Genomic DNA, 13,259 nt, shown 5'->3' on the forward strand with positions numbered 1-13,259 from the left:
GTCAGTGTGTAAGAAAAATGCGCCTAGACAGAACCTTGACCTGATGCTCTGTGGCTCCTAGCAGAGCTGGGATAGGCAGCTGGAGCCATATTTCGAAGCTAAAAACAGTGCTACAAAATATTTTTTTTTAGCTTTAAGAGAACAAACGCAATCCAGTTATAACCAAAATGCCACTGAAATTCTGAAAGCGAGTCCAGCTTAATGGTGGAGGTTTTGTGGAGCCATTGAAATAGCTGAGACAGAACTAGGAAAGAACTGAACGACAGGGTGGCCATGTTTCCTCTTTTATAGAGGGCACTTCTCTATTTGAAATGCTGTTCTGCCAAATTCTGCTTAAGGATAATGAACCCTGAGAAGTGCTGGTCATTTGCAGGTGGCTGCATTCCAAACAATTGTGAGCCGTACTATATTTCTATATAAATTAAAAATTCTTATTTGCCTTTAGACATAGCCTGTCACCAGCTTATGCAAATAAGTCCTTTCTTTTGTCCTTTTTTGGCGACACAATTTCTAATTTTTTGTGATGGGTCAGTGGCCATTCTAATCAAAGTACTTAAAGTAAAGGAAGGAAGTAATTTATTTACCGATATATTCAAGGCAGCAGTAACAGCAAAATATTTACATAACAGAAGACACAGAATATAAAAGCACAACATAAAAAAGTTTAAACGGTATAATGATGACAAACATTTTACTTATCTTTAAAAATAAATTACCAATTCAATTTTTAATGTTTTTAAGGACTGAGTCTTCAAATCAAATCACATCCTTATCTAAGGACACTTTAACATTTTCATTCTGCTAGCGAGATTTATCCTAACATCAAAAGATAAAGAGCGTGTGGTCTGCTCTATTAGTCAGCAGGATGTTCAGAGGGCTAGTAAATGTATAAAGTTCAGGAAGGCACATTTCAACTACTCGAAAAGATACCACTATAAAATAGAATCAAGCAAGAATATTGAAATCATGCTTTGCTGGAGTGAGAACGACAAAGCTCCTGGGATGGCAATGAATCAAGTAACAATAAAAGGAATTAATTCCGTCCATCTCTTTCTCTGATATCGTCCGGCGCCGTCTTTATTTTCCTTTCAGCACCAGGCAAAGACCTATCTTTTTAGGAAATTTGTTAACGTTTAACCTGCCTGCGGTGGCCCTTTTTAACTGATTTTATAGATGTTTAATTTGCTATGTTTTAATTGGTTTTAATGTGTTTTTACTCTGTTAATAAGTTTTATGTATTGTAAGCCACCTAGGAAGGCCTCAGTGATTATAGGCGGCCTATAAATATGTGTCAATAAATAAATAAATAAATAAATAAATATCCATGGCTAGTAATCCAAAGCCCCCCAAAGTAAGAGCACCCCTTGCTGTTGGATGCCCCCCCCCCATCACTTTCCACAGCAAGCCTCAGAGCTGAGAACTTCCTTGTCTTGCCAAATTCATGTTGCCCCTTATCCACCGAGCCCTCATCCTGTTGGTCTGGTATCATCCACAATATTTGTTTTTGTTTGTTTAGAGAAAGACTAGCTCCATGGACCATCAGTGGTCATTTTTTGGAATAGATTAGCAAACTATCCAGAAATTGATAAAGAATAGGTTATCACTACATCTGGAGTAGAAAGTCAGCATGGCTCATAACACCCAGCTCATAAAGCAACGTTCTCCCCAAGGGGAACAGCTATATTCCCCAGACTGATATTTGAAACTGCTTTTGATGCTGTGACTTCAGTGACAGATGCTGCAGCTCATGGAAAGCCAGAACTTCTGCTATTAATCTCACTTGTGTATAGCCAATTTTCCCCAGACTAAAGTAATTAAGGCCTCATCCTTTCCACCATTTTCTCTAACAGGCATAAAGGTTGCTGCATAGCAATAGGGATCATAAATTATAATGAAATATAAACTCCTCCACATCTTCATTAACCCTAATCGAGAACTTCAGAGCACCAACATTTTTTCTTGGACCTTTATGATGTATAATGGTTGGCTCAAAATTATTTGTCAAATTATTTTCTGGCTTGGCAATTCTTTTTACACTCTATAGAAATTCCCTTTAATGTTCCTGTCGGTAAGATTTTTGGATGCTTTAAAGAATGTCTTTGCATGAAGGTTGTGCTCCTAGGCAACAAAGCATAGAGAGGTAGTAGATAAAAATGCTGGATCTGACCAAGGAGACCTTTGTTTAAGCCCCTGCTCCAATATGAAATCATGCCTGATGGTCTTACACAAGCCCTTTGGTTCCAGCCCTCCCTCATGGAGTTCTTGGAAGATGAAGAAGGCTGCCTCGTGCATGCTGGCCAAACACGATAAACACAGTGAAGCCATCTCAGCTGCCTGGCAAAACGAACTTTCTAAGGTGAAGGACTCTCTTCCCCTGCAGAGCTTTGTTTCCCTCTTTATGGATCCCCCAAGTGGCCTCTTGTTCCACCTTGATTTTGTGCAAAACAAGAAAAGTTAAACAAAACATCAAATTCTGCAGATACAGACATTGATTTGGCCAGACCAGACCCTAAGATAAGGCAAAATAATCACCTTTGTGTAAGCTGTATTGATTGACATAATTTTTGCAGATAGAGTTACCTGCATGCAATGGCTGATGTTTGAAAAGCTAGGAAATTAACACGAGGAACACATTGCAATGAGAACATTTCACGTAAGTTAGTACACAGCTTTTAAAAAACCCCAACCCCAAACCCTGGTTTCTCCTGGTTGCTGGGGAGTTGTTTTCTCTTAACTTAATGTTTTCGTAGCTGAATGTCCAAATTTCTCAGTTGCTTCAGAAACCCTCGATTGGGGAAGATCCACCGATGCGCTTTCACGGTCTGAATGGCTTCAACCAAAGATAAATGATGGTAGATCATGAGGTATGCCAGCACCAAGGAAGATGACCGGCTTATCCCAAAGGCACAGTGCACTAAGATTTTGCCTGTAAATAAATAAAAGAAAAAGGTTAGCAGCAATTTTAATAGTCTTAAAATAGGGTGTCTTAAACTACCAAAAAGACCATGAATCTCAAGAGAAGGATCTAGTACCTTTAACAGTTGTTCTTTCCAACCTTAACAACAAAAACGTTTATTACAAATAAGATTTTACCCGCATTTAAACCTAAGCCACATGCCTTTGCAATGCACAGATTCCCCAGTTCAAGAGAAACAGAATGAGTTATTACTTTTCAATTAGCATGTAAAATTCATCCATCAAAATCTACATTTTGGCGTTCTGGGTGAATTTTCTGTTCTGAGGCAAGTCGCTTTCCTCCATGAGAAGGAACCTACAAAACAGAGAAATGTCCTCCTCCAAGGGGCAAGCTACAGCTTGCGTGGGGAAGGATTTCTTTCCCAAGATGGAATGGGGGAAAGTGTTACCAGTCCTCACCCAGCGCCCCAGTCACATTCCTGTCTGCTAATCCCTGTGGGCCTGAGTTAATTCTGATGAGCTGAACAGAAGCCGGGCCAAGCCACCGCCTGCTGTTAGTTACCCTGCAAAATATGGATACGCAGGCGAAGGGGAACATTCTTTTAAAATCCCACTGATTTCACTGGGAGAACGAAGCATGATCCGAAATCAATGGACTTCCAGGGCTAAACCTGAGCAGGACTGTGCCTGACGGTAATGTGTGAAACTATTGCTGGGGAATTCAGAATAAATCCTGGTAGGAAAAGGTTGCTTATATGTGCCTTTGCATTCTGCAATTCAAACTTGTGCTCCTTTCTCAGAAGGCAGGAGAATCCCAAGCCTGGCTACTGATTAGCATTGAGACTGGAACTTTCAGTTTTCCTGCGAGCAGCTGTTCTTGTGCCAACAGCAACAAAACCGGGAAGGCACAGAGAAGTTTTTCAGCAGCATTGCAATCCCCTTAATTTGCATGATCCAAACTCAATAATCCTTGCTTCCCAAGGATGATCTCCTGTAATCAATGCGATTGATTCTCACCTTCTCTTCACTGTGTTCCCCTTATTTCGCCATCACCTTATTTCAACCAGTTATTATGGCATGTGACTCAACCTATAAAGCACTCTGCACATGTTCTGGGCGCTTGTAGTCCATCTGGCCTCTACCCACCAGCGCTGTTGTAAGTTTGGGTTCTCTGCAGAAGGTGCCTGACTGATCTTTCAATAAACTGCTGAGGTTCAAGGCAAAAGGGCTCTTTCCCAACTGAACTGGGTCATCCTGACCTGCGGCCAGTATGAGATGCCCTGGCACGATGATGCAGGTGAGCCTTTCTGTTCCGGGATGCCAGCCAGCGCACGTGAGTCTGTAACTCCATTCCTTATATTTACAGAAGCAGGGACTCTGGACAAAGATTTTTGTCACAAGGTCATTCACAGAAAAAGGGTGCAGGGCAGGAAGGCGATGCCTTTGGAAAGCAATAATGCTTTGATTGTCTTTGACAAAATAACCATAACATCTCGTATTTTGCATGCAGGGTGTGCTGGTGAGACTATTGGGAGAGATGGTTTTGCTTCTCTGTGTTTTCTGGCCCTCCCTGGGTGAGCCCTGCATTGACTTGGCTCCCACACACTGTAGTTAAACACATTTCAGGTAATATTGAGAATGCTGAGACATCCGCTAACCGAGCCCTGGCCTGGCAAAGTTACTGGGAGAGGAGCAGTCGCCAGCCGGCTTGTGAAGAGTGGGGACCAAGAGTGCACGCTTCTGCCCGCAGAAGCAAGAGAGGTGGCAGGAGGGGAGCTCACTGGAGCTCAAGAACCTCCCTGAGAAGTTGCAGCTGCCATGCGCAAATGAGGAAAACTGAACGGGATAAGGGGGATACTGATAAGGGGGAGAAGGGAAGCAGGAGGTGCTTGGAAGGGAGCAACTGACGAAAGGCTAAGGGAGCGAGAAGGTCAGGAGTAATTCCTGCAACTCTAGCTCAACCCCAGAGAGGACTCAGAGATGAGACAAAGGGCCAAGGTGCTCAGCAGTCCCCTGCCTTCCCTCTTCGGTCACAGGAAAGCACTGGGGTGAAGCCAAGAGCCCGGTTTCCTTCTGCCAGGCCTCCAGAAAGAAACTGTGCGGAATTCTGCTTTGGGTCAGCTCCTGTGTGCCGACAGCATTACATACTAAATGCTCCACCATGTAATATCGACTCGCCTACTCACAGTGATTCCATACCTCCTGGGGTAGCCAAGCCTTTGTGTATGAATTCGGCCGCAGAGTAAAAGTACCGACTGATGTCAAAATCGGGAAGGTCGTGCGCCGGTACACCATGGTATTCGACGGTCGTGCCATAAAAGTCATGCGGTTCCTGGCAATAAATGGTGCCATGGGCAGCATTTAAAACATGGCTAATGCCCATTTTCCACAGATCAAACCTGCTGTGGGCTGTAACGCTGCAGAGGAGGCAAACAGAGCGTGTGGGGTACATCGGCAGGCAGGGACGCGGTACTGAGCCATTCACATTCCACTGAAAAAGGACCAGCCGTTAAGGGAAGGCCAGCGCTGTGGCCTGAGTGAACATTCTGCACTAAACTAAGAAAGAAAGAAACCCACGTCCCTTGGTATGCTTAGTTGTATCGGAAAGCCAGCGGTGTGATAAGGGCAGGTGGGAATGTTCTGTTCTGGCTAGGCTGTGCAGTGAACAAGGTCGTGTGGTCTTAAATGGCAGCAGAGAGTAGACTGAATATCACAATTTAGATATCAGTCTGTCGGCTCTGCAAGACCTGGGAGAGTTTCCCAAAAAAAGGATAAAGGGAGGGAAACCAGACATTGGTTTAACAGTGACCAAACCCTGCTTGAAGGCCCACGACTACCTGTGGCCGTGAATCGGCCTTTCGAGGGGCAGGGCAGGGGGCAGACTGGGCGGAATCCTTCCACGTGTGCCGGCGCTAGAGAGGTGGCAGGAATTTCTTAGATGGGAGTTTGCATAGGAGTGAGCAGCCTTGCCTTCGGGGCACCTACAATGTAGGTTTATGGAAAATGCGGGAACCGAGCCAGCAGATACAGCGGCCCGTCTGCACATCCCACCTTTTTCCTCTCATGAGGGAGCAGGAACAGCTTGACTGGGCTGAGAGATTGGAGCTGACCAAGGTCAGGCAGCGAGCTCCAGGGCTGTGTGGGGACCGGCACCCGAGTTCCCTGGAGGCCCCATCCAGTGCTCTCTCCAACACGCCACCTCTCCATAAAGCAGCCCATGATGCTCAAGAAGCACCGCGTGACTGCGACAGCTGCGGAAGCTACATCCAGGCATCGCGAGGGCTGCAAGGGGTGGACGGTAGGAGCTGTTCCTCCTGGCCTGGGGTATGAGGCCAAGCCCTGTTGCCCCTGCCTGAGGTGCACCTGGGCCTCGCACTTAGAGGCCTCCACGCATCCATGGCTGGAGTGGGCAGTGCAGGAGGAGCCTTGGCTGCTCCCCTCGTTGGCCCATGCCTTCCGTCACGCTGGGCTTTGGGATGATGCTCCGGGGACCGGTCAGGAAGGGGACTGGAGCACCAGGAACAATCAGTATAGGCAGATGGCCCCAGACATCTCCCCACAACCCCGTCATTGGGGGCCTTTTTACTCCTGGAGGGGTTCTTTTCACACGGGCTGCAAGGGGCTGAGGCAGGGGCTCAGCTACTGAAGTCTGGGCACAGTTGGTGCTGGGCCTCAGAAGGAGCCTGCGCTCCCCCTCCCCATGTCTCTCTGAAGCCACAAAGGCTCCGCACAAAGTATTCACTTCTGCTGGCCATCAGCTAACCCCCATGTCACAGGGATGCTCCGGCAGGAATGCAGGAGAAAGTGTCTTTTATTTAAATGGGGTGCGTATATTGCTGTATAACTGGTACTGCATCCAACCAGATCGCGGGCTTACGCATTTGGTGGAAGCAATATTTACTCACGCACCGTTCCTATGTCGGAGGAATCCTTAATTGCTCATAAGATACGCTGAGCTGTCCCACAAAGACATACTTACTGATCTCCTAAGAAAAGGTTGGGCCATACTTCGTCAACATGATTACAGGAAGGCCTCCCGGCATTCAAAAGCTGTTCTATTTCCTTAACGGTGGGGGTCTCCACGGAGGGGGGTCCAGCACCTTCGGGGTCTTTGGAGAGCGATACGCACTGTTCAGCCATCATCATGAAAGCGGCAGATCTACCCTCTGAAACCTGAGAGAGTGAACTGGTTTGGCTTGTTTACTGTGAGCCGCAAGCTTGTCCAGTTGTCACTTTGCATTTACTCATAATGACAGACACTGGACAGCAGTGAAGAGTGTGGCCAACTAAAGCAGGGTTTGTAAAAGGACTGTATGTGTAGCTCTCCAGGGAGGAAAGCCGCCATTTGATGACAGCCGGCACTAAATAAAAGACAAAAATGCAAGGACCGGAACAGCGAGTAAACAGGAAAACAATTTCTAGCAAAAAATAAATTGAAAATCTCCATTCCACATGTCATCTCATCTCTTGGGCAGAACCTCCATTATCATTCAAACACTCTTTGTTCTGTTTGGGTAGCCATGGGCTTGCCTTTTCTTGTATGAGTTTGCTGAACACAAAGAAGCCTAGTGTATGCTGGAGTTGTTTTCATTTCATTTATTCATACAATTATTTCAGACCCACCTTTCAGTGCAGGAAGGGCCCTGAATGCAATTTATAATTTAAAACTTTAACAAGTGGCAAACCGCTTCATACCCAGCAAAGTTAAGAGCAGGAGGAAAACAATATTTAAAACAGATGGCAAATGCTTTAAAGATACTCCAGTGCCTGGAAGAAAGCAATTTAATCATCCACCTGGGGAGCAGTAGAGCTGGAAAGGGCCCGTAAGGCCATTGAGTCCAACCCCCTGCTCACTTCGCCCCTTTCCTTTGGGCCTGCCCCTTTCCAGCTTAGCAAAGGTGACCTGACGTGCTGGTTTGTTGCCAAGCTACGGGATGCAGGCAGGCTGTACCAATCTAAACAAAAATGGAATCATTCTTATCTCCTCAGGGATAGAGTTCCTTAATTGGGAAGTCAACACAAAGAAGGCCTTGCCATGCTTTTGCAAAGAGTCCGTCTTGGTGCTGGGAAGGATTTCGTCTCAAGCAGGTCCTAAAATTGAAGGCAGGTTCATATGGGAGAGGTCTTTCATGGATCACAGCCCCAAACAATTTAGGGCTTGATAAGGAAGGATGAATGCTTTGAGTTGCTCTGAGAAACACATCAACTGCCTGCACAGGGAGGGCGAGACCAGCGGAATCCGGCTGCGAGGCATTCACAGAGAGAGTCTGGCTGCCACAGTTGGCACTAGCTCCAGCTTCCAGCCCCTTCAGGGGCAGCCCATCCAGCACACGTTGCAGTGGTACACGCAGAAAGTTGCCAGATCTCTCTTCTCCAAGAACCGGCACAGCAGCGCAAACTGGGCAAAGTCATTCCTGGCCTCACTATTCAAGAGCAACGCTGCGTCCAGAAGCAGCCGCCTAGCTGCAAACCTGATCCTTCTTGGGAGCTCAACCCCATCCAGAACAGGCTGCGCCTCCTTTTCCAGTTTAGCTTGGCAGCTGACCAACAACGCCAGCCTCATTTTGTCTGGATCGAGCCTCGGGTTGTCAGCCTCGGTCCCCTCCATCCCTGCCCCTCAGCAATGGCCTTGTGCACAAAGGAAGAGAAGCCACCTGGGTAGAATTTCCCTGTGGAGCAACTTCTCATGGCAAGGACGATTATTTTCAATGTTTGGGGTGTAGCAGGGCCATGCTGCAGCTTCTCCTTGTGAGGAAGTGCTGTTGGGTGGATGACAAGCCACCCACAACCCATGGATCCTCGATGCCTGGTCCGTCCGCCCAAGAAGGCGCTCCATCTGGCTTTGTGTGCAGCGAGAAGCCACGGCAGCACCTGCCTGGATTGCCAACTTGGTGTGCCTGGGTACCACAACCCACAGTGGCCACTGCAGAGGGCTGCACTGATTGAACAAGCCGGCCTGGTATTTCGGAACTTCCCCACCTCCCTTTGCGCCTGTGGCGATGAGTGCATCAGTAAGACGCAGCAAAAACAAACCTGTTGGTCATGGAAAGTAACAGAGCATATGGCCTTAGAGGGGCAGTATCCAGTACACAGGAGAGGTGGACCTAGGCTAGGGAGGCCGATGGCACGGCAACAGCCAGCCTGAGCAGTGAGCGGATTGTGATGTCACTGGCCATCACCCATCCTCCTGGCTGGTTTGTTCAGTTTAAGCATCGTGAGTTGCAAACCCCTCTGTGTAGCGGGTGTCACTTCTACTCCGGTCCTGATTTTTGTGTTGTGTATCAGTGAATCAACCTACATGGGAAGGTAAAATGCTTTTGGGTTTGGGAGCAGGCTAAGGGGAAATGATTTCAGAAGGGAGCAAGAGGTCAGCGAGGTCCAAAAGCCTGAAAGGATTATGCTCTGAGGCTGTTTGTTGCTATTCAGGTTTGTTTTTTTTTTAAATAGAGAAAACATAAAGAATAACTATAGAAATGTTATTAATACAAAACAGTCCCCCTTTAAGTATGTTTAGTTTTTTTTAACTGAAGGAATTTTATTTGATCCGTAGTATCCAATTTTTAAAAGACTCATTTGGCAGAAATGGAAGCACCAAAGCAAACCTGCATATTGCACAGCACTTCAGCCTAAAAATCATGAACGCAAAACTTCCACATATCTTCCTGCCATATAATTCATATATTTTATTGTGTCTGCTTCAAGAAAAAAACAGTCCTTTAAAGCAGGAACCATTTTCTTGCTCCTCTTTCATTTCTTTGGCTAGTTTTGGACCTCGACTCTGCTGGGATCTTGCACCTGTTAGCAAATCCTGTTCTGTGCTTCCCTTCTTACTCATCAGCCATGGTGTTTTGCCAGTCGGGGACGGCCCATAATTCCAGCAGCTCCCAGACTTTTGGGCTCCAGATCCACCTGTAACTCTGATTGGCAATATGAATCCTCCGTTTAATTTTGTTTCATGCACACTTGCACATCACTTTAATGTTTTCTCACCCGTATGTCTTTCCTTCATTGTTCTCCCTAGCAAAGCGGAGTCAAACTGCTTTCCACCCAAGGACCAATGTTGGTGCTGGTGACACTCCCCGGGGTGGGCACATTCTGTGGCAGGTGGAGCCAAAGGCAAAGGGAGCAGGGCTGGAAAACCCCTCTGTGTTTTACCTTAAATCTCTTGCTGCCAGTAACTAACTACACCTTAGGAGAGGCATTTCAGCTCTGTAGAATGCCAGGGTGGGGCTGAAGAAGCTGCCCCCAATAGAAGTGTGTGGAAGAAGCTGCCCCGAATGGGTTGCTGGGGAGGGGCAAAGGGACGAGGCCTTCCGAGGAATGCGAGGGGCAGATTTCCCCCATGCACCTGAAAGACAATGCACCTGCTTTGGGAAAGGTGCAAAGGGAGACGGGGCTTCAAATAGACAGGCTTCAAATGGTTGCATGAAGTGTTCTCAGATGGGGAATGAGAAGGGGCTCAGCGTACTCTTGTTGTTTATTCATTTGCTCAGTTTACGAGTCACCTTGTAGCCAAAACTGAGTAGGTTATGATGGACATTCATGTAATTAAAATATAAAGTTGCTGTTTAGTGCGTTTCATTAGACCTCACCCCCACCATTCAAGGACTTGATGTAGAACGTGGCAATCTCCCGGGTGCAGCTTCTTATACATGGGTGAGAAAAGCTGCAGAGCAACCCACACAAAAGCAACTCTTTGTCCTTCTGGCTGTTTTTGTTTGTCTCTCTTTGTGTTTTAATCCTTCAGTCCTCCCCTAAGGCAAAGCAGAGACAGCGAGTTCCCAGAAAAAGGAACTGTTGCATTTGGCAACACGGGACAGTATTTAAAATCGGGGCAAGAGGTGCTATTTCCTGCATAAGGGTCAGTGAAGCATTTTCGCATAGCGAGTCCAGGCACTGGCAGAGTTCACAGCTTCATCACTCACTGATAAAGACAGAGTGGAAATGACAGTAAATGTTAATAGCTGACAATTCAGTGTTAAAACTGAGGATGAGATCAAATAGACTAGTGATATTTTGAAAGGAGAGAATGCCAAATATGTTGTCCCTCAAAACTCCAAAAGGGTTTGGGGTGAAAAAAACAAGTGTTCATGCCTGTGCTTAGGGCACAGGCCCATTGGACTGGCACCCACGGAGAATCTTCTGGGAATCCCTGTGCCGTGTGTGTGTGTGTGGGGGGGGGGGGGCTGCTGGCAGTGTGAGAAGGGTCCAGGTGGTGATGTTTGCCCTTTTTTCCACTCCAAGAGCCTCTGGTGGAGTCATCCAGGTACAGACAGGCATTCTAGTCCTGGAGAGGCTGCAGGCACAAGGCATCCTGGCCTCTCCTCTGCGCACCAGCAAGCTCCCCGTTTTTTCTCCCCATGGCACCAGCCTTGCGACAGAAGGCCCTGTGGAGCTTTCCGAGGCAGCTGGAACAGGTGTGGGGCTCTGAGTGTGGATTTTGCCTCCGAAGCCATAGCTCAGGCCGAGGAGGTGAAAATCCCCAGTATCTCATGGTCTCTCTGGCAATATCCAGAAGAGTACCCTTTATAGAGCACCAAAACAAAAATTTTGCACATAAAACCTGGCAAGAGCCACATTTGTACACTACTTTAATGCTATTATTTCTGGTAAATTAATAATTTTGTATGCTGAATCCAGGGGCCATGTGCACTGGATTGCTAGTGCAGTTCAGACCGCAAAATACACCCAGAGAGAACTGCCATCACAAGGATGGGATGCTGCCATTCATCAAGAAATGCAATGCTTTGTAATTTGTTGAGAGCATCTTAATGACGATTTTTGGAAGCATGCCACAATATTGCAAATGCATACATGGCCTCAAATTATTCTGAACCAAGTAAAATGTTGCTACGGTCACCAGGATGTAAAAAGTGCCATCGCTGTAACTTTTCTGTGCACTTATTTCCAAGGAACAGAGCAGCATCATGCCCACTGGTTGCTCCCCCACTGGTACATGGGATCATATACCCAGAGTGTAAAACACGCACTCTTCAGTGTACAATGTCTGTTCCACACAGGAATCAGAACTACTAGATAGCTCCACAGATGTATGTAAATAGTGGCCTTTGCTCAAACAACCTCCTGTGTGTGTGTGGAGGCGAGGGAGCTATTTTCCAGTCAAAGTTGTTGATATTAATCACATGAAATGTGTACAAACCTACTATATGCTTGGCATTGTTGCTGCATATGTGATTGTTGTTGCATAAACATGAACACCACATAGCAATTTCTGTGACTGGCTGGCCAAATAAAGGCAATAAAGGAGAGCCAGGGTGGTGTGGTGGTTATGAGCGTGGGACTGGGACTCAGGCAACCTGGGTTCGAGTCCTCGCTCAGCCATGGAGCCAACTGGGTGACTTTGGGCCAATCACAGACTCTCAGCCCAACCTACCTCACAGGGTTGTTGTTGTGGGGATAAGATGGAGGAGGAGAATGATGGAAGCTGCCTTGAGCCCTTTGTAGGAAAAAGGCAGGATATAAATCCAAAAATAAATAAATAAATAAAATTATACTAACATGCATTTTGACATTTTTCTTATGTCAAACACAGCTATCCTCGTGTGTACATGCAACTTGGAGTACACTGAACTGGGCAAGACCCTACACTTTTATGGCACCTGAAGCTGGAAGTTTATCCCCTCCAACTACCAGGTAAAGCAATTCAATTTCATTTTTTTTCCTTTTTACCCACTTCAGCATCTAATAGTATTTCCCACTTGGTTAGGATAGACTGTTTAGTTTCCCTGTGACTGTTCATGGAAGGGGCCAATGTGTTATCCTTCACGGATACGCATCTGAGTAACAGTGAGCTTTTCTATTTTCATATGAGGGATCCGGATTTTTTCTTCTTGCGGTTCTCAGCAACCCTAGAGGCAGATCCACTGCCAAGCCTGATCTGCACATGACCGTTGCACAGCAGTCTGAATATTCGCAGTTCACTGCTCCTCCGCTTCCTCCTAGGACTGTGAACATGCAGTCACTGTGCTTTCAACAAGTCGGGTTTTTCCCTCCCCCACCCCCTTTTACTTGTCTGACAAAGTGGTCTTGAAAGTGTGTACATTTTTGTGATAATTTGAATGACCTTATAAATGTTTACAGCTATATGGATCTGGACATTTTTCTTACAGTCAACACAGCAACCTTCATGGGCTTTTTAAAGCAATACCTAAAAAAACTAGTGTTGTGTTACCCATCTTGAGTTCAGGTGGCAAGCTATTGTATAGATAGCTGATATGGATTCCTGGAGAGGAGTCAATTAATAGATGCTATGACAGCCCTCTTCAAATATTTAAATAGCTGTGACAAATTTGTGTTCCAGAACTGAAAGGTTCAAATGATAA

The 13,259-nt window shown here is 46.4% G+C and overlaps 1 protein-coding gene across 1 annotated transcript; it reads right to left on the reverse strand.

Annotated features, from left to right (window-relative positions):
* Positions 1-2,701: 2,701 nt before the first annotated feature.
* On the reverse strand, positions 2,702-7,077 carry LOC123018251 (dual specificity protein phosphatase 13-like). Its single transcript, XM_044420110.1, has 3 exons — positions 6,896-7,077; positions 5,116-5,333; positions 2,702-2,926 (listed from the first exon to the last, which is right to left on the reverse strand). The coding sequence occupies exons 1-3, from the start codon at positions 7,060-7,062 to the stop codon at positions 2,736-2,738; spliced, it is 576 nt and encodes a 191-aa protein (XP_044276045.1). The 5' UTR covers positions 7,063-7,077; the 3' UTR covers positions 2,702-2,735.
* Between the last annotated feature and the right edge of the window lie 6,182 nt (positions 7,078-13,259).

The sequence above is a fragment of the Varanus komodoensis genome, unplaced genomic scaffold, assembly GCF_004798865.1.
Source record: "Varanus komodoensis strain SLA01 unplaced genomic scaffold, ASM479886v1 scaffold11, whole genome shotgun sequence".
Lineage (NCBI taxonomy): Eukaryota > Metazoa > Chordata > Lepidosauria > Squamata > Varanidae > Varanus > Varanus komodoensis.

What these genes read in the sequence shown, in the direction of transcription:
- LOC123018251 (XM_044420110.1), bottom strand. Translation starts at nt 7,062, where the DNA reads ATGATGATGGCTGAACAGTGCGTATCGCTCTCCAAAGACCCCGAAGGT. An exon ending in AACCTTTTCTTAGGAGATCA is followed by an intron (nt 5,334 to 6,895) that starts GTAAGTATGTCT and finishes CCTCCTCTGCAG; the next exon opens with CGTTACAGCCCACAGCAGGT. An exon ending in AGGCTTGGCTACCCCAGGAG is followed by an intron (nt 2,927 to 5,115) that starts GTATGGAATCAC and finishes ATTTATTTACAG; the next exon opens with GCAAAATCTTAGTGCACTGT.